At 38.2% G+C, this 20,726-nt stretch overlaps 1 protein-coding gene across 1 annotated transcript in view; it reads right to left on the bottom strand.

The window, feature by feature from the left end:
* The window catches only part of LOC113122715 (neural-cadherin), a 245,826-nt gene that overhangs the window by 128,011 nt on the left and 97,089 nt on the right, over positions 1–20,726 (bottom strand). Inside the window, exons 8-13 of the mRNA XM_026294237.2 lie at positions 13,476–13,648; positions 8,229–8,397; positions 7,611–7,781; positions 7,242–7,414; positions 5,695–5,862; positions 3,046–3,295 (exon numbers count right to left, since the gene is read on the bottom strand). Coding sequence (XP_026150022.1) covers positions 3,046–3,295; positions 5,695–5,862; positions 7,242–7,414; positions 7,611–7,781; positions 8,229–8,397; positions 13,476–13,648 — 1,104 coding nt within the window. The remainder of the gene's footprint in view (positions 1–3,045; positions 3,296–5,694; positions 5,863–7,241; positions 7,415–7,610; positions 7,782–8,228; positions 8,398–13,475; positions 13,649–20,726) is intronic.

Raw genomic sequence — 20,726 nt, 5'->3', positions numbered from 1 at the left:
ACAGCTGCTTCTTTCATGATTAAAACCTCTCCCATTAGCCCTTTCACTGAATTTTGTCCTTGATTGTATATTTAAATTCCTTTAGGCTGGTGGACTAAGTGGACTAGTTGTGTTTGAAAAGATCCATGGACTAGAGATTCATTTACAGTAGAAAACATCTCATCTTTGAAGCACTTACATTACAAATGATCTGTCTGCTGTATTATTAATTCATCACCCGCCCATACCCAAAGATTTAATTTACCAACTTCAACTGTGCCAAACTAGAACAAAATTATATTTTTAGTAGAGTTTGGTATCTATGTGAACCAACATTATTAATGCATTTATTGTAAAATTTGAACTGTATGTGCATATTAAAGGTCTTGATGTCCTACAAAACCAATGTCATGGATCACTACCAAAGATTGAGTGTAGTGAAGAAGAATTATGAGAGAGTCATGTCTCCAGAACAACTTCACTTTGTCTTTATAACAGAGCCTCAGTTATATTAAACTCCATTAATCAAGAAGAACAGAGTCATACATACTATACATGTTAAGGCTGCTGAAAAGCAAAATTAAAGAATTTTTTTAGATTCCTGTGGCAGGTAGTAAACCCCAACCATTTGAATAAATTGAGTGTTAGATGTTCTTAAATTACTTTTTTGAACGTCAGCTACATTTAGGGCCTTTATTCAGCCTGGTGATTAACTATAACTGATCACTGATCAATTCTGTTAAATCAGACTACCCCTATTTCTTAAATGAATTAATTGATATTGTGCCTTGTGTCCATCTGTCATCATTGAATCTAAATGTACTACTGCCAACAGAGCTACTGCTCTCTGTCTCGTAATCTCTAATAAGCTTGTCTATTCCAGTTTGGTCCCTGATTATTTACTTATTTTACAAACAAAAAAAATGTATGCTACCGGAAAATAAAACTGAATAAATTCTTTCCAAACCTCTTAGCATATCAGTATTTTAGCCACAATGCACCAGCATGGTTTCTGAATGACACCAAGTGAGAGCATATTACACCAAAACATTTTAGAACTCAATTTAAAGTCCTGTTATTTAAAGCCAGTCATGGTTTGGATCCCACACACATTTTTGATCTTTTAACCTGTATTCTGTAATCCAACTCTGTAGATGTGCTGACAGAAAGCTTTTACAAGCTCTGAAATCATGTTAAAATAAGTACTGTACTCTGAAAACTAACATAATAATGTCATTTTTGCTGTTGTGATTTTATTTTGCAAGCCCTGTTGGCATCAAGAGGGGGATAAGGGCATCAGACCCATCAATAACGAACACCAAACTTGCAATCTATCCATTGCCTTGAATAACAACCAAACCAGAAGAAAAGAAACCAAATTAAATAGTACAGAGATATAAAGCAGATAGTGCCTAGTGCCAGTAAGACAAAACTCCAAAGTTTGTCTGGGCAGCAACTTCCAAATTTTAATGTCTGATTACAGCCAAAGGCATTACAGAAATGACTTGAATAGAGCAACACATTAAAACTCATGCTGCTCCATGAGCCAATTTTTCCTCCCCTTTCTTCTGAGAAAATGTCTTAATCTATGAAGCAAAAATGGAGCCTTAAATCCATTACAGCATTACAGACCTCCCTCTCTCAGCTGCACTGCCTCTGGAGAAGTCAAAGAGCTTTCTTATTGTAAGATAAGAAAGAGGAGGGGTGAGCGAAAAGTGGAGAAGGGGAACTAAGAAGAAGGACAGACTGGCAAGAAAAGGGAAGGGTCTGAATTAATTATTTCTCACTGGATTAAGACACATTTAAGGAAATGGTGTATGTGAGCACACACAATGTTGCAAGACTTTGAGGTTTGAGTGTGGTTTGCAGAATTATCTTCAGGATCAAGGTCAGGGGATATCAAACATTAACATATGGCAACTTAAACCTAGTTACCAGGGGCTGGGCATTAACTGAAAGAGAGTGACACCAGGCTGAAATGATCATATTTAAAAGCATCATAAGATAGACACGATAGAGAATGACTGAGAGGTGAAAACTGACAATTGCAGTTTTAGGAGAGCAACTAGACTCCAAATCTGTTGTAAAACTCCCTTACAGAGGATCTGGGGCAATGGGCTTAGGCATATATGTTGCACTCTTGGGCTCATCACACTCACAACAGCTGTCGAACTCTGCACATAATCTGTATTTGTGTAGCTTTGGAATCCAGGCTTTAAATTACTCCAATGAAAAAGTCTGTTGGACTTGAGAGCACTACAATACAACTGAGCCTTCTATTCTTCCCAAATGCTCTTTATCCTCTCTGTCTCCCTGTGACCTCACTTGTACAACATGACAGATGTTGTAGCTAAGCAGCTAATATGGTACAACTGTCCATGTTGAATATTGAGGATAAGAATAAACATTAAGCACATAGAACATAACATTTTACTGTAGTGGATCAAAACACAAGAATTTTTATTATTACTGAAAATTAATGCAACATGTTCTGTGTTTGCGCTCTTGTAATATAGGAGCTGCTAGACCCTTAAAGTGCATCTTGAGCCCGGTTCAGTTTCAGTTTTTGAATAACTGTGGGGTTTGATGCTGTTCTTGACCATGTGCAAATTTGTGCTTTTTTGTTATTTCTGTATTACACAGTCCATTAAGCCCATCTTGTAAATGAATCCAGTAAAATCCATTCTATTCTTTCATTACCCTTTAGCTCAGCCATTTAAAAATTAATAACGAAACATCCAATGTGTCTTTTGTTTATGTAACATTAAAGAGCCATAGGGCTGGTCAGTGTGCCACAGTCAGTTTCATTCAAAAAAGCCCCACAAACCTTTTATTTTACATAATGGGTCGCACTTGGACATCACCTGATCATAAAATACTTTCTTTTCTGATTGACTAATTTTTGTCTGTCACAAGTGTATTTTACTGAAGGTACGGTAGAGCTATGACACGGCAAAGGTGATGGTATTAGGATACATGACGTATACTGGGGTACAATAAACCTGAGAGAACTGCTACATTTGAGGTGTGGTAAAACAAAACAAAGAACAATCAAAAGATGCACACCTGTGACATTGACATACACCGTGGTGAAGGCTGCCAGAGGTACAGCAGCCACATTCTGAGCTCGAACCCGCAGCATGAAGTTCCTGGTGGTCTCGTAGTCTAAGGGCTCTGCCACCAGAATGGAGGCTGAACCATCCTCTCGGTTGGGGGTTAAGTAGAAGCGAACTGGCATGTTGGTCTCTGGGACCATGCCATCCTCCAGGTTGTAAGTCACCCTGGGATCCCCAAGGGGGGAGGTGGCTTTAATGGTCTGTTAGAAAAACAGTCAAGAATATATGGGTATCATCAAAGATGAAATTTCAGTATTACAGGGCTTATTTTAACCTGCATACTACTGTGGGACTGTGGTCTGCAGCCAGTAAAGGTCTCAGTGAAAACCTATGGTCTATAGTTTGAACTGTTGCTGGAGTTGGCCTTAAACATTTAAACATTGGAAACTATTTGTCTCCATGTGATCTGTAGTTGTAATTGTCTCATTTTTGGACTATCATGATCATTTTGTGGTGCCAATCATGACATAAGATTAAACGAAATATCATAAAAAGTGACATTAATGTGCATTTGACAAAGGTTTCCTTTCCAATTATCAATTCTGGGCACTGGAAAAAATCCTGGATGCCAGCAGTGATCCTCAGCACAGGAAAAGAAACAAGGACAGCTACTGCTGAGCTTCAATGGAAGTGTTTGCAAAAAAAGTGAAAAACTATCTGCCCAAATGGAACAAAGAATTTTATAGTCCATAATAATGAACACCAAAATATTAAGGCAATATGTCTCAAACTGTTAGACTAGACAGCAACCTGCTGAATCCTGTGGGATCTAACAGAAATCCACTTATCTCTTTATTCTGCATTCTCCCTAAACTAATTAAGGAGAGGCTACTCAGAGCTGATGCCATATACACCCCAATTAAAATCAAAAATGCCATCTCCAACGTGATGCAGCTTCCCTGTGGGTGACCTAGCTGTGTCCATTCAACCTGCAGACCATAGCAGCTACAATAATGAGACACCCTATCAGGCATGCAGAAGTAGCAAACATGCCTGACTACAGTATGTGCTGATTTAGTCCATAAAAACCTCAAATTTCCATGGTAGAACTATTACAACCCACTGAGAGCCATTGCATCTTCACATAACAGTCAAATCAACAGTGAACTGCCATCTCGATTAATACTCTGTTCTGTTGGGACCATGCTCTCCACCTCTCCCTCTATCAGCATCACTCGCAAAACAACTAAACAAACAAATTTTCATGTAAAGTACTCTGCTGTCTTTTTTTCCCCATCTTTTGTTTTAAAGAATTCATCAGTGATATTAATGGACTTAATTGCATTCAAGAGACACTTATAAAATACTGCTGATTAGCTGAAAACGTGTTATTGACATTATATGGGATGGATGAATAATCAAATGTAGTTGATAGGATAATTTCAACTGCACAAATAATGAAGCTTGTCAGTGAAATGAAGGGTGTTTTGAAAGTATTTTCTACAGCTGTGGTTCCTAAACCAACACAAATACCATCCAACATCTCTGAATTTCACCTTTCCAATTTGCAATTTGTGTCTTAGCTGGGCATGAGCATGTCAAACATTATTATATTTATATTTAATTCAAATAGATATAAAGTTATTCTTCAGCTTGCCACTTTCTCCTGTTTAGTGTTCATATTACCACTGCATGTTTCCTCCATTTTAATATTTCCTTGCTAGCTGAAATATTCCTGCACCATTGTCAAATTAGTTATATTTTGAGCTGAGTAGCACTGACCTTTCTGAGTGAAGTCAGTGGATGAAAGCTAGTGCTTGCTCTTTGATTCAAAATGAGGACAATCACTGCTGTTTTATTGTGACTGTGTATTGAATTATATTGTAACTGTGTTGTTGGTGCTGCTGTCGTGGCCATGTAGTACTTGAAAATTACACTGGGTCTTGCAATTGTATTGAGTTTAAGGGACTTAAGATTTTTCAATTCTTATGCATCCTGCAAGAAGCCTAAACAGCCAGTGATAAAGAACTATCTTTAGAGACAAGCAGAACAAGAGGTCCCCACAGAGCCCTGATCTCCACATCATTGAGTCAGTCTAGGATTACACAAAGAGACAAGACATAAATCCACATGTGGCAGATTCTCCAACAGCCTACTTGCCAAGTACTTTAAAATATTGTGTAAAAAATGTGCTTACAGGAATTTGTGCTGTTTTTCATTAGAATTTGTTTGATTAGAATAAATTGTATTTTTATTGTGTTTTAAATTCTGCTCTAGTGCATTTTCTTTCCTGTTTTAAAGCATTTTAAAAGTGTCTCCTTAGCCTTTTATTTATTTAGGAAAGTCTCACAGACAGCAAAGCTCACTTTTGCAGTTGGGGTTCAGGGCCTTGATCCAAAGGAACTGAATGTTCAAAATGAGGACGGGCAAGCGTGGCCACTCACAGTGTTGTCGCGTTCCCTGTCCAGATTTAACCTGATGACCTGGGGGTCAAATGAGCAATGTTTTGTTCACAGGCCTGTTTCTCTTTTGGCCTCTGTCCACTGTCCCCTTGCTTGTAAATTGCTACAGTACATAATTAAACATGCTTTGACAATTTTTTGTATTTTTATGTATTTGTGTGTTTGGTTCCTATATGTGTAGATTATCACAAATGTACCACAATTGGTGTGTCTCGGACAGTGTTTTCTGGTATGACCACACTGTAGCTGTCTTTCTCCCACTGCGGAGGCTGGTTCTTCACATTGGTTATGGTGACGGCTAGCTCCACTGAACTGCTCCTGTTCCCCCCATCTGTAGCCACAATTTCCCTGGTGATGTAGGTTCTCTGTCACACAAAACCCACACAGAGCAAAGAAAAGTCATTTAGTATAACACATCGATAAACAACACTGGATGTAGATTACACAAATTTCAGGCAATACAATTTTCACACTTCTGTGCAGTTGACTGTAGGCTGCATTTGGGTAAAAACAAACAAAAAAGATAATTGTATTGATTGAATGGCAAAGCCCTCTGTGAAAAAGCAGAGTTCTGTAACCCTAACATAAGCAATAAGATTTATCCAATGCAATCAGGGGGCACAGTCAATTTTAATAAGTACAGAAAAAAATCAACCAAGGGCATATACTCTCAGCATGAGTTAAATGGTGTGTGTTGGACAACAAAAACAAACAATGAATCACAAATTTTCGTTTATCAGCTCATAATCTGCTGGTTCAACTACATAATGAAGGTTTTACACATTCTGGGCCTTAAAAGGTCTTTCAAATTAATGAGTGAAATAAATGTTTTTCAGAGAGCCACTTTTTCATGATGCCAGATTTATTTTCAAGACTTTTTGTAGACACTGGTATTGAAACACACACATATGCGAATCTCTTGCAGATTCATGGTGTTTTAAAAATCAATCTCTGTTCTTAGCAATTAAAAGAAGTGAGGCTTAAAAAAATGTGCACGCATGTGTGTACTTTATGCAATTGTCCTCATTAGTGGAAAAGTTTTGTAACTTCAAACATGGATATGTTCTAGTGAGGCAAAATACTGGCATGATTCCATGTTTTAGTAGAAGATGCAAGGTGCTGTGGATGCAGGCATTCATTCTTCTTGGCACTGGAAGATGGTGACTTCTTGCTTTTTCGGATTTTATCACCATGGCACTCATCTGAGGTAGACTTGTTTTGCGTGCACTACATGGCATTTTCTTCTATTGCTTGTTCATGTTCCCACCAAGATTGTTTTTCTTGCTCGTAGTGAAGCAAGGGGTTAGAGGCAGTGAAGTGAGGAAAATATCAATAAAGCTATTGCTCCTGATGCCAAAGAAAAAGCTCCAATGAAGACATTATCACAGGTTATTCAGGTTGGCTGTCCACTGCTGGCCACTGGACTTCTGCCCCCTCACTGTCACCAGTGCAAATGTACTTGCTTTTCTGGTCCTGCACTAGGAGAGCTTGATGTTTTAGCTGAAATCTGACATTTGTTGCTAGCTTCCTGATTTCTTGAGTGGAATTATGAAATTTGATAATTGCCTTGAAGTGTTTGTGCACTATTTGTAGTGACCCTCCAAGCATGATTACTTAAAATGACATCTAATTATCAAAAATAAAGGGTTAGATTAATCACAAAGTTGCTATGCATCTTCTATAATGAAAACACAGTAGAAGCGTCTATATACATAACATTTGTTTGTGTACAGTCTGTGTATACCTGAGAGATGGGCTGGTTGACATACACCCAGCCTGTCAGGGGGTTGACCCTGAGGTACTCCGGCTGCTCACCAGACATAGAATATGTGATTGCTGCATTGGTGCCAAAGTCATCGTCATGAGCTGCCACTCGCAAGAAACTAGTTCCGATCATGGTATCCTCACGAAGGAAGTCTGTGGGGGAAGAAGTGTGCATAAAGCTTCAGTGGTTCTGTTATGAATTTTTATATATTATTCATGAGGATGATGGGAAAGTAAGCTCAATGCACTGCAAATTGAGAAAACACAGCAAAGGGGAAAAAAAAATGAAGTGCTACGAGTCGTGTCAGTCATTGCACTTCAGCCTTAATTTACTCTAATATCTGCTTACATTCATATCGGAGGTTCTCAAACTTGGGACTGTTGTCGTTTTGATCCAGAATAAGGATGTTGAGCTGACAAATCCCAATCAGTGGGTCAGCTGCCTGATCCGTGGCAGTCACTGTCACTGCATATTCCCGTTGGCGTTCCCGGTCAAATTTCCTGGCTGTCACAATTACTCCTAGAGACACAGAGATAAAATTGTTGATCAGACAGCTAAATCATATTGAACACCGCTTGGTCTCATGTCTCCAGAGCGTTTTGCAATGTAGCACTAAAATGGCTCCACTGTTTGTCTTGAAATTAAACTTCAAAGCCAGAAAAGCAGATGAGGACCAGAACAGAAAAAAAATGAGTGTTTTTAGAAACAGATTTCATCAAATTCAAATATATATTTATTTTAGACATGATTTAATGATGATGTTTACAATATTTTCCACTCCTCTTAAAATATTATTGCTACTAAAGTAAAAAGTTATGTTATTAAAAAGAATCTAAAATAGCTTTAAATTCTAAACTTCTTAAAGAAATTAAGCCTGCTTTATTCCCACTGGAATACAAGCATGTGTACACTTTTGTATGTATGTGTTTTTTTGCAAGAGATTTGAGTATGTGTGTGTTTCAGTACCAGTGTCTGGATGTATACTGAAAGCAGGCACAGTGGAGTCTTTATGCATGAATCCATATGTGACCCTGCCATTGGAGCCCTCATCAGCATCCACAGCGTGAACCTGAAGAACGAACGTCCCCGCTGGCTGGTTCTCCAGGACGGACGTGCCCTCTCGGTACTGCTGACACTGAGGTGAATGAGACAGGAAGGACAGGTGGGAGGAGGAAATTTAGATCAATACTCCATTCTTTTAAAACAGTAAGCAAGATTGCGTGGGCGGTGGAACGTTATTTATTTCGAAAGGACAGATTAAAGATTATTTACTGGTGGGGCAAATAGTGTAACATGCACAGAAAATAATGAGCACACAGAGAAAGAAACAGGGAAGCATGGGACCTGTACCTTCTCCATTACTTTTTATTCTGTTTTGCTCATCCCATTTAGGGTAAATGGTGGCAGTGGTTTAAGGGATCTTGAAGCTTATCCCAGCATAAAGATGCTCAATAGCTGCTAGGTGTTGTGCTCACTATGGCTTCTGTGCTTTGCTAAACATGAAAGCTGTTGATCTTTTAGCACCCAGTGTATTTAGTGCTGTTCAAAACATGCCCTTTTTATTGGAACTGGGGAAAACACTTCACAGACAACCTTGAGCAATGTACTAGAAAATAGCTGCAGTTGTATTCAAAAAAAGCAAACTGAGCAGTATAATGTATAATATCAATTAGGTATTTCTGTCAGCATAGTAAAACCATTTTTTAGAATGAATCCTATCAGCCAAATGAATACATTAGAGTTATTTTACACACGCTGTTGAATGCCAGCTATTTTACTAGGATTTTTGGATTGCTAAATATACAAATATAACTGCCCACACATCAGATTTACAGAAGGTAATGGTAATATTTTGAGAATTCTGTGACAAACAAAGGTTTTTTGTACTGCATATATGCAGAATATATGAGCAAACAAAGAAAATAAATGTAAAGAGTGACGTGCCATTAAAAATGAAGTTTGCACTGCATTCCATGTGCCAGAGTCAAATTCCATCACACTGCAATCCTGGAAATTCTCCATGGTTCAACAAATGGCTAAAGCCACTGATAGATTTGCTTTTAACCATAGGTTTGCATGAACATCAAGAATACCTGACTCCAACGGTGTATTGCGTGTAATCCTAGGAAACCAAGGCAACATGTCTGTGAGATGCCATTCAGCACATGACTCAGAGACAGCATTGGATCAAGGCAACAATGGCGGAAAGCAATCTCACAGCACTTGTCCAAACTGACACACCATCTACAGCATCTCTCTTCTATTATCTGCAACATCCTCAGGTATTGTCAAGTGTTAGTTTTTTGTTTACATTGTAAAAAAGCAGAAGTTCACAAGAAAGCTATTCTGTTTTCTGCCAGTGAGGATTAGGTTCTAATCTCCCTCCTGGTGGATATACTTTTAATCTTCCATATACACAGCAGCTAAGCAAGTATGTAAACAATGACATCAGAAGCAGCTGTGGTTTATGCATATGCATTGTTAAAAAAAAACAAATTTATCTCAGCTTAAGATACACAAGCCTCCATTTTCAAATTAGTCTGCTGAGCAGCATTACACCGGTGAGGTGGAGAAGACTGTCATACTATTACAACTGAAAGTTTAAGAACAATGCTTCCTTGCCTAGAATCCACCAAAATGCAAAAACGCTATATGTGACAGGTTTTCCTTCTGTGCCCCTCCATGCACTTATAACCTTAAGTCACCACTTAAATAAAGCAAACACTTGGATGTGCTAAAATGGTAAGAGGATATGCTGAAAAACAGATTCTCTGAATGGAATTGTGTTGTTTCCACCTTAAAAGATGCCGTTAGGAGGAGAGGTGCTCAGTAACAAAAATGCACCACATGATCTAATTAAAAATGAACACCAAGCATAAGAAGAAACCACATTTTATGATTAATGATTTGTTAATGATGGTCCCAAAAGAAGACTGATACTGTCTCAGGAAGTCCAAGCTTTCAAATTTAATCGTAAAATATTAACCCTATTCTTCATTTGACAACACATGAATTCTTGGAGGCATGACAAAGATTTGTTCAGCACTTTAAATTCTTGGGATGATGTAAGGCAGCTCTCTGTGTTTGGTTTCTCAAATTGTCTATCACTGAACTTGTCAAACACAAAAAGAGCTTTATTATCCTCATTTGAACACTGCCTCACTTTCACTCATTCTCTATGCTTTCTGGTCCTATTCTTCTCTCTCTCTTACTCTTTCCATCATCTCTCACTTTTTTCTGTCTCACTGGAGCATTGATGCTGATGTGCCACAGACACAAAAGGGAAGGTTTCCCTCAGTAGTGCTGGCTGGTGCCTGCCTTTGACATGTAATTAATGACAGGGGAACTTATTTAATCTTCTCATATTCTCTCACTTCCTGCCTATTCTTATTCTTCCCGTTTCTTTTCTTCTGTCCTCCAGTCTGCTCTCATGCAGCAATGCTTTACCTTTTGCCATCGTTTTAACCATTCTATCTGGAGTCATCAGAGGCTTTTATATCCTTTCCCTCCAGTATTTTACATTTTGCTTTTTGCCTTCAACAAATGAGCGACGGAGCCTGGTGAGATAAGCAAGTTTGCATGCAGGCTTTCACCCATGCAATTAATCAGAAGGGTCAAAGGGAGAGTAATATTTTACAAATGCTCATTCACTGTGAAACACCATGCAGGAGATTTATACATCAGACATTATATACCAAAGGCAAATATAAATCTAAACATAAAAATAGGACACACACAGTTTGGGTAACAGTAAGCACCTACATTTGTAATGCCATGGTAGGTATTTGAGGGTTTGGCTCATGATGGAACATAAGACCCAGTGACCCAGACTGTCATGTGAAAGAAATAGTGGAGTTTAAAGGAAAATCTGAAGATATCTGATAATCTAAGTCTCCCCCCCCCCCCTCAAATTTTATTCACAATGTTTATGTAAAGACCAATTGAATGAGATTTTATGGAGAAGCAGCTGAAGTGAGCATCTTTTTCAAAATGGCTGGGTTCATCTTCAGAGGGAAAGGACTGAAGGAATTTGGAGTAGAATCCCTTGTGGGTTAACCAGTCTAATCTTTTTCATACCTCAGGTTAGGATACTATCTCACTAAGAGTATTAATCCAATAATAATGGTTTCTTTTCCCTGAATTTAAATTCTGGAACCCCAAAGCATTGATGTCACTGGGATTCTTTTCAGTGACATGAAGCCAAAGACTGTTGTGGTGCTATAAACTAAATAGTAGTGAAGAGGATATTGTCTGAACACATAATTTTGTAATAGCATCGATGAAGAAACTGTATCCACTTATTAAGGTTTTTATGTCAAAAGGAGTGATTTGACATATGGAAAGTGGGGAGGGAGGTCTTGTCAGGTCAAAAACATGTGAACGCAATGTGAAACCTATGTGAACAAATCTGATATGAGATTTAATGAACAGTTACATTTAATACATAAATGTAACTTTTGCCTGTGTTAAATTCACACTGCTGGGAGATGCAGGTTGTGGCTATATTTGAGTGATCTTGGCCCTATGAAACCTACCTCTATGTGTGTCTTTTGTTTCTTCTGTCTCAGTCCACTGATCCAGCACTTAGTTTTGGAGAGGCTACAGTGTGGTCTAAGAATGGGCATCAAACCAAGATAAAAGAGCCTTTCTGCTTCAGTGTCCTGCTGCTGGCTGCCCATGACAGAGGAAACACCAACTAATCTTGGATGTCTTTACTAACTGAGAAACCAACAGTCAGCCACTTTTTTCTATGCTTCTGTCACAGAACTTCCTTTATTTCTTTTGTCATTTTTTTGGTATGTTTACCTTTAATATAAAGATATCGCTATCTTTAATACCGTTAATATATTTCTATTTGCTTCATTTTTTATATCCTGTATCTCCTCAGTTATATGGGTGGTGGAGCAGAGAGAAAATAACAACACATAAATTTGGATTTTGATGGAGAAGGAGATTCCTGGGAGAGACAACTGAGTATAGAGAGCACATGAAACACTGTGGCCCAGGAATCCCTATCTTCCCTCCTGTCTCTTATCTTGTCACCCGTCCCTTTGTTTCTTCCTGCTAAGGGGTAAAGCCAAAAGGGAAATACTTTGCACACACTATCCCCCATGGGGCAGCAAGCAAGGTTTACTCAGCAAGCCCCCGGTCCTAATCTTGGCTTGCGATACCTCAGGGGGTTTGGAAAGTCACCTCATTTAAAATTGAGACATAGCTAGAAAAAAAAAACAGGTGGAGACATAGCGCTTCTGGAGCGGTTCTGTTGTGATTTCTCCCACATCTCTCAGAGCTTTAATTAAAAGGCTGTGATGATGTTGAAGAGAAACGAGAGCAGAGACGAGGATCAAGACAGCTAATCGCTTCTCCAGAGAGGAGAGATGGAGCCTAATAAATAGAGGAGATAGAAAGAGAGGGAGACAGATGAGTAATGGAGGAGGGTTACATCAGATAGACAGAGGCAGACAGTGGCAGAAAAAGAGAAGTAGAAACGTCACAAAGATATAAAGTGGCTCCAGAGTAGCAGAGTGGCTTAGATATACGTTTGTGACTTGAGTGGCCCAAATAAAGCATAGACCTAAATCCAGTATTTATCCTCTGTTGTCCCTATAGAACACATCACTGTTTTATGTACGAACAACTGTCCGGGCTGACACCATCATCAAGAAGGCACCTCCACTGGTCACAGTTTATCTTCAAATGTATTTACCTAATTACCCCGGATACTTAAAACAATATTTTATTATATCCTACATCCTGCATCACTTAGACCACACTTCCTTTGTTGTTTCTAGAGTTATGAAAGAAACAGTTAAACATGCATTTAAACATAAAGCACCATCGGACTGGAATAATCTTCCTTCCGCCATCCGCTCCTTAACCTCTCTCCATATGTTTAGAAGTGCTCTTCTGCGACCCCTACAAAACATTTGTAGCTGTTTTTAATATGACTATGATTATTTTTTTTTGTAATTCAAATATGTAAAAATATGCAACAATGTACCTGTTCTAACGGTGGGAAATTAGGGCTAAGATAGTTTCTTGAGAGCTTTGTGTGCTAGTGTGAATAAATGTGCTGTCCAGTATCCTTGTTTTTTGTTTTTGTACTACTGTCAATTACTGCTGTATATTTTGTGTTAATTGAGGACCCCCTCGAACCAAGATGATTCATCTAAACAAGGATTAATGATGTGAGTGTGTGATTGCTCGTCTTACTTTTTCAAAGACTGGTTTGTTGTTATTCACGTCATCCACTCCCACTATGACCTGGGCCGTGGATGATAATGCCTGAGGTCCGCCTGAGGCATTGTCATCCGTAGCTGTAATGTTGAGGACATATTCAACACCCTGGAGGCGAGGAGGAGGGCTGGATCGCAGACGGATCAAACCTGCAGTCAAACATAAAAATGACCATGGTTAAAACGTTTTGTCAGCTGTTGTTAATATGACATTGGTAAATAAATGCTGTCTAATTTTCAACCTTACTTTAAGATTAAAAGAAGCTGTCATTACAGTGTTCGTAGGTGTAATATCCCTTTCTGGAATTTTAACCTCTTTGCATCAGTATTTAAACATTCACAGAAAACAAATATTTAATTTAACTATTACAGTCAACCTGCCTACATGTTTACCAGATGTGCTAAAAAAGCCATTAAAGCCCTGCTAAGGGCTGGCAATGTGAAAAAACTAAGATGATTTCAGTTATTGGAATGTCCTGTTTGTTTTCCATTACTTTTTTCCATGAGTGATTTTAAAAATGGCTACTATAATGAGAGCTGATCTGTAAGAATAAGTACAAACCTATTTTAGTTGTTTAGTTGCCATGAAATTAGAATGTGTATTGATAGTGTATGTGTACTTATTTGTGTAACTAATTACTGTTTTGTCAATGGAGCCTGGGCTGTGTTTATCCTGCCCAGGTTTTATAGGTAAAAACTCTGGATCAAAGCCAGATTTACTGAAACAACAAAGGCAACTGTAGCTCACATATAAGATTATACTGCTCATTAACTGCAGGGTTATTGGTTCAGTCCCTGGTTACTGCAAAGCACATGTAAAGTGTCCTTTATCACTGCATTAAATGTTATGTTGTAGAGTATTGTCATGTTAATGAAGCCTATGTATCATGTTTCCCGTCTGCATTTACATTGTCAATGTGATGTACCTAATAATAAAAGGACTGAAAATTACCTTGGGCGGGATTTTTGCTCTGTAAAGGGAAAACATATAATCTCTTGTATCTGCAACAATAAGAGCTGTCAAGATTACTCTGACGACATCTCTGCCAGACTTCCATTCATGTTTTGCTCAGAAGGTTCAGACGCAATTCAGTCAAACATCTGAGCTTGTAAATATTCAACAGAATCTAGCAGAGAGCTTATTTTAGTAAGAGATGTAGTCTCAGTCCTTTTGCGGTTTAATGCAGTCTAATACCATAGACTGCCAAATTAACTGCAATTAAATTCTGGGTTAACAACAAGGAACAGTCTAAACAATGATTTGCACAGCCCATACCTCACATATGGCGGTGCTATTATTTTTTCATAATTGGTAAGCATCACCTAGTAGTTTGAGAGAGAATCTTCCTCTGCTCAAACAGCTCACACACAGATTTTCCTCTCTCTCACATGGAACTTAAAGTGGTACAATCCTGTCAAAAGTCCTCCATCAATAGGAACAATTAAATTATCGCTGTTTAGGCCTGATTTCTCCCTGGCATCCTCATTGGTAGAAAACGCAGCTGAAATACCTCCTCCACTGTGAGTCCGCCTGGTGCTTCCGCAAACATTGATGAGCAAAGACAAGATCGACAGCTAAAGTTTATTAACGATAAGTTTTGAGCATGAGCAGAGAAAAATTTGGTTCTCACTCTACCAGTTGATGCTCACCAATTATGAAAGGATAGTAATGCCCTACTATAGCAGATAATTAGGGAGAATAAAATTGTCACATGAAAACTATTTGCTTCAGCAAAAACAAGACAGCAAACAAAATCATACTGTGGGTGTTTCTATGTCCCTTGTTTTGCACAAGATACAGGCACTATATCTACCTTTACAAAGATGGAGCATATGAATAGATAAAAACAAAGTATTCACATTTTTATTTTAAAAAAGCTCAAAGGCAAGGCATCAACAAGTTTGGTTTGTAATGGTAAAATTGTGAAAGTGAGTGTGGTACAATTACATTTTCAATTGGGAAAGCACTAGTTTCAATAATCACTATTATGTGTGTCTTATTCTGTTTGTGTTACTTGGACAAAAGCTGTGAAAACAGCTGTGAAAACATAATTTCTGATGCCGAAGAATAACATTTAAACATAAGAGAGACTTCCATCTCTACAAAAATGCCAGAAAATGCCTATTTAAAAACACTGGTTAAAAACTGTTGGAGATTTCTAATTACCTATATGACTGGCTGCAACTAGGAGGTATGATGAAGCAGTCAACACAATCAACATGATACTGGAGTAAAACGAGAACCAGATTAAAAATAATCTGCATTATGCATTATCTGCATTATCATACTGTTGCAAAGGCACAATAGTTTTCTTTGTAAATCAGAATAAGAAAGATAAGCGATGAAACAGAAAAGCGTTATTAGTGGATGCAGGCTTTGTTACTTCAGTTTTGAGAGATAGTTTTAGAGGGTTTTTTGAGAGAGGTTTTTAATTATGGCTACACAACCTATGAATAGTTAAATTGATTGGTATTCCCTTTTAGCACAGTCATTCTGGCATTCCATTTCATCCTCTGTCTCTCTCCCTCTTATTGACTCTCTTTCACTCTGGTGTAGGCATCTCATCTGCAATCCCACTCACTGCTTTGAATGATTCTCCTCCATTCTGTATTCATCTCACCCTTTGGTGCTCTGTTTACTTTGTATGTGTATGTGTTTGTGTGCAAGTGTGTGCTAAAAGTATGGACACACTTATTACATCCTCCTTATCTTCAGAGGCAGGGGCAGGTGCTATCACTGTCATGCGTTCTTTTGGCTGCTGTTTCACAAAAGACCCTGCAATTGGAATCATATGCACACTTACACACATCAGAGGTATGTATGTGTGTGAGTGTTTCATTTTCTATCTCTGTTTACCAGAGAATGATAAGACAGGTTACAGAGATGTATGATTTAAATTTTTTATTTCATTTTTTGTGAGTGTTTGTTCACTGCAACTGCAAAAGCAGCATGACGTGTAAAGAAGATCTGCAAGTGTCTTTGGAAATAAGTGACAAACTTAAATGAAGCAAAAAAGCACAATATCTGTTAATGCTGGTCAAGCTCAAAATTTCTGCACTGCACATGTGCAGTACATCCGATCCATTTGCTTTTTGTGTGTGTGTGTGTGTGTTGTTGCACAAGAGATGGAGGATTGCCATAGAGGGGGTGTCAGCCTCGAGGTGTTTGTCACAATGGCTGGTTCCCTGGCATTGCTGTCCATGGTTAAGTGTGTGTGTGTGCGTGTGTGTGTGTGTGTGTGTGTGCAAGGGAAAGAGATAAAAATAGGGAGTGAAATCAAGAGTGGGAGAAAGAGGATTCCAATTTTCGGCTGTAAAGGTTTAAGAGGAGAAAGCTTTGGTTCATGAAAGACATGTCACATACATTGTGTCGGACACACATAAATGCGTAAATATACTCTCACACACACACACCTACACATTAAAATACACACAGGTGTACACAAACTTAATATTGCTGCAGAGGTTTATGCCAAGTATAATAAAGTCCAGCGTTGAGTTTTTCCAGGCAGACCACAGGCAGGCAGCCCTCTCACTGTATACCGAGTAGACCAAGGGGATGGTTTGCAAAAGTTTGTATGAGGTTAATTTATATTATTTCATCAAAACAACATTTAGCCATTTGTCTCCAGATTGAGGTTCAACACAAATCAATCTTAAGTGTGCAGTTTCAATTGTCGTTACTAATTATTAATCATTTGGAACCTTTAAGGTTGACAGAAATTTATATTGTCATATACATCAATAGATGATTTTTTTTTTTTAAATGACCAATTCTTATATGCAGGTGACAGAAGGAACTTTTTTTTTAGTTCTTATAGTTGTTGGAGGAATTCCCCACTTTTGGTTTGTCTGCACTACAGGAACAAAGGACAATAATAATTCATGAAACAGTTTTAGAGCCCCTGCTGCAGGGTAGATACTTTCCCAACACAGTAGGATCCATGAGTGACATGTATGTTTAGTGGCTGAACACTGAGCCATTGCAATACCAGCAGCCAAGCCATAAAAAAAAAAAACAACAACTTATAAATGTTTAAGCTGTGTAAACAGCTTTAGAAAATATAGGAAAAACAACACTGACAAATGGGCTGGCGCAGAAGTTCCAGCTTTATTGAGCATTTTGCAATGGAGGATCTTTAAAGAGCTTTAAACACCTAAAAGCAAACAAAAAAAAGTCACTATCCTGACCATCAGTTGAGTTAGGTCACTTCAGTAACCCTATTGGCAGTGCAAATGCAAACAAAACAAAATAAAAAAACACTGAAGATAGGTGTTTCTTGGCTATATACAGTAGAACTGCTTAAAAAATTAAGGGAACACTTAACCATCAAAGTATAACATCCTAAATGGACAGATTGGTGTCCGTTAAACTTCGGGACAACCAATCTGTCCCTTTAGGATGTTATACTTTGATGGTTACATGTTCCCTTAAGTGATTGAACCCTAAGTAAACTAATCCACAGCTCATGTTTTATGTGTTACAAGAAAGCCAAGCTTCCGAAATCCATCAATGAAATCCATCCAATTTCATCTACAAGGCATCTGTTCAAGAATGCTACACATATAAGATACAGCCTTAAATTATCAAAATGAGTAAATACAGGACTAAAGATCAAGCAAACTAGTGTAACAAAGCTATAAAAAGTAAACCACACTAAACATTTAATACAACCTTAAGCACTTTGATCCAGCCTTTGATCACTGGCTGCACACAAACCTTCTGGCTGGTACTCAGAGAGGAGATTCAATAAAGCCCCACTGGCTTAGTATTGAATCTTGAACGTCCCTTCCTGCTTTCCCTTTGATGTGATTTAAGGGTATTCATGAACTGGCAACTTTATCAAACATGTAAGAAATAACATTTCCACCTAGACTTTTTAGACACACATTACTTTTACCCATACCTTAAGCACCAATTGTGTATACAGGAATACAGTTAACATCAGTGTCAATATGAGATGGCTTTTTGATTGGGCACTGAAACTCCTTTAAAACTTGCAGACTTTTATGCCAATATTTTCTGTGAATTGATTAAACTGAATTGTCTTTAATGCCAAATTCACCACGACTCCTCTTTTGAATCAGCTTTATATAAAGGACGTATAGAAAAATCAATGTTCACAATTCCACACTATACCACATAATATAATAGTGGAAATACATCGCAAAATTATACATTTTTAATATTTAATTGATGTATATTTAACACTGCCACTGAGTCACTGCCTGTATACTTAGGTAGTTCTGTGTATTTTAACATTGACTCTTGCTTGACATACCCTTCAAACTACTAAAGTCTTCCTATGCAAATCACTCTGTCCTTTCTTTCATGTAGACCAGGCTTTTATTTGCTGTGTAGAGATTGATTCAATCATAGCGTTGCTGACTTTCAGTAGAGGTTTGGTCATTTCAGCTTCAGAAGGTATTCTGGTCAAATCTTCCACATTCCTACCTGGATACCTTTACTACAATGAAAAAAGCAATTCGCTCATAGTTTAACACGACAACAGCCTGGATGATTTGTTCCCAAGTTTTCATTATCCAACCTGAAATAGGCTATTTTATGGTGTGAGACTAGGGCTGATAAGGGTCACATTGTAGACTGGGCTTACAAGAGATTATGATTAAAAAAAAAAGGGGTACAACATTATCCAAACTAGAAAAACTGGTTGCAACAGCACAACAGACTTGGGCCAATAAAAAGAGGTCACAAAAGAAAATGAATAAATGATCAATTTAAAGGCATATTAATGTCAACGTCAGTTTTATCTTTGTTGTCCTTATTGGTTTATCTTTACTGACCTAATTGCTAGTGTCAACATGCTCAGAATGGCAACACTTACATGCTGTTTAGCATACGACACACAGTTTTTGTCAAAATAATACACATTATTATTGTAGGTACTGTTGCAGTAGTAGACAGAAATACTAAAAGTGACAGTTGTACTTGGATTTCTAATACTGGAAAGTTTTGCTCTTGGCTCATAGAATCATGAATTGGAATAAAAACATGTATACCCACACCAAGGATGCATTAAGAATGTAAGCACTAGTCCATCATTCTCTTTATCCACCCACACTGTTTCAACAGTGCCAGGGACTGCACTGCTTAATGAATTGAGACAGAAGGCCAGATAAATGTGACCAGTTCAGTGAAGGCAGCAGGCAGACACAGAGAGAGGCTACAGCCTGCTTGCTGTGTTACATATACAGGGAGCACTGGAGGCGCCCTATAGTGCGATCCCTGCCTTATTCTGCCTCTGGTTGGCATAAACATCTAATAGGGCCTAAAAGCCTTAGATGAGAACAGCACATGCTGGGTAAGTGGTTGAAAATGGGACATGGAAAAGGTTTTAGGACATTCCAAGAACAAAGCATACAGCGAGCGTCTGTTCTAATCTATGAGATATGTGTCCCCTTAGTATGGGTCATGGTCGTGTGTGTCTATTTGTATGTCTGGGTGTATGTGCTGGCCTTTATGTGTGTAGATGCTTGCATACAAACAGGTATTTGTTCAGGTCTACACATATGCCTGTCTAGTGTGTGCTTGCATGCATCCCTTCATGCAGTGTAAGGGTGTGTGTGAGAGAATGTAGGAATGTAGAGTATGGCAATGATCCTTTGGGTATTTTTCCAGGTCTTGAAATATTCCTGTTGGTGATGTGTTATCCATATGCTTTTTTTTTATATGTTTCAGAATCTATATGCATTTGTCTCTGTTGTGTGTGTATGGATGTACAGCTGTACAAACAGCATGCCTGCATGTTTCTGTACATATACAAGACAAATTAGATGTGTATAAGTCAATATACATCAAACTGTATTATTTATTACTCAATAAAAGTACAGCTAATTACACAGTGCAGGTGTCTGTGTGTGCATGTGTGGGTGCTGCTGCTAACAAGGCCAGCACATGTCACCTCTCACTGAAGATGTTTCCTCAGGGTTAATGAGCAGACGTCACTTCACATGAAGGCAGCCAGTAGGGAGGAAGTAGAAGGACAAAGCAAGGGGTGGGCAAGAGACAACATAGTGGACAGAAGACAAACTGATGTGGTGTGTAGGGTGTAGTCCAGTGTGTCAGGTGTAGAGGGGAACACTACTTCTAGTCAGCATCATGCCAAAAAAATGCAGATTGGAGCTTTGAATATAAAAAAGCAAATAGAAAAAGTGAAAAGAATGAAAGAACGAGTAAGCTTTTTTAAAAAGCGCAGAAATAGTGATG

This window comes from Mastacembelus armatus, chromosome 3 (assembly GCF_900324485.2).
Source record: "Mastacembelus armatus chromosome 3, fMasArm1.2, whole genome shotgun sequence".
NCBI classification, from domain to species: domain Eukaryota; kingdom Metazoa; phylum Chordata; class Actinopteri; order Synbranchiformes; family Mastacembelidae; genus Mastacembelus; species Mastacembelus armatus.
This window is presented reverse-complemented; position numbering and strand designations above follow the sequence as displayed.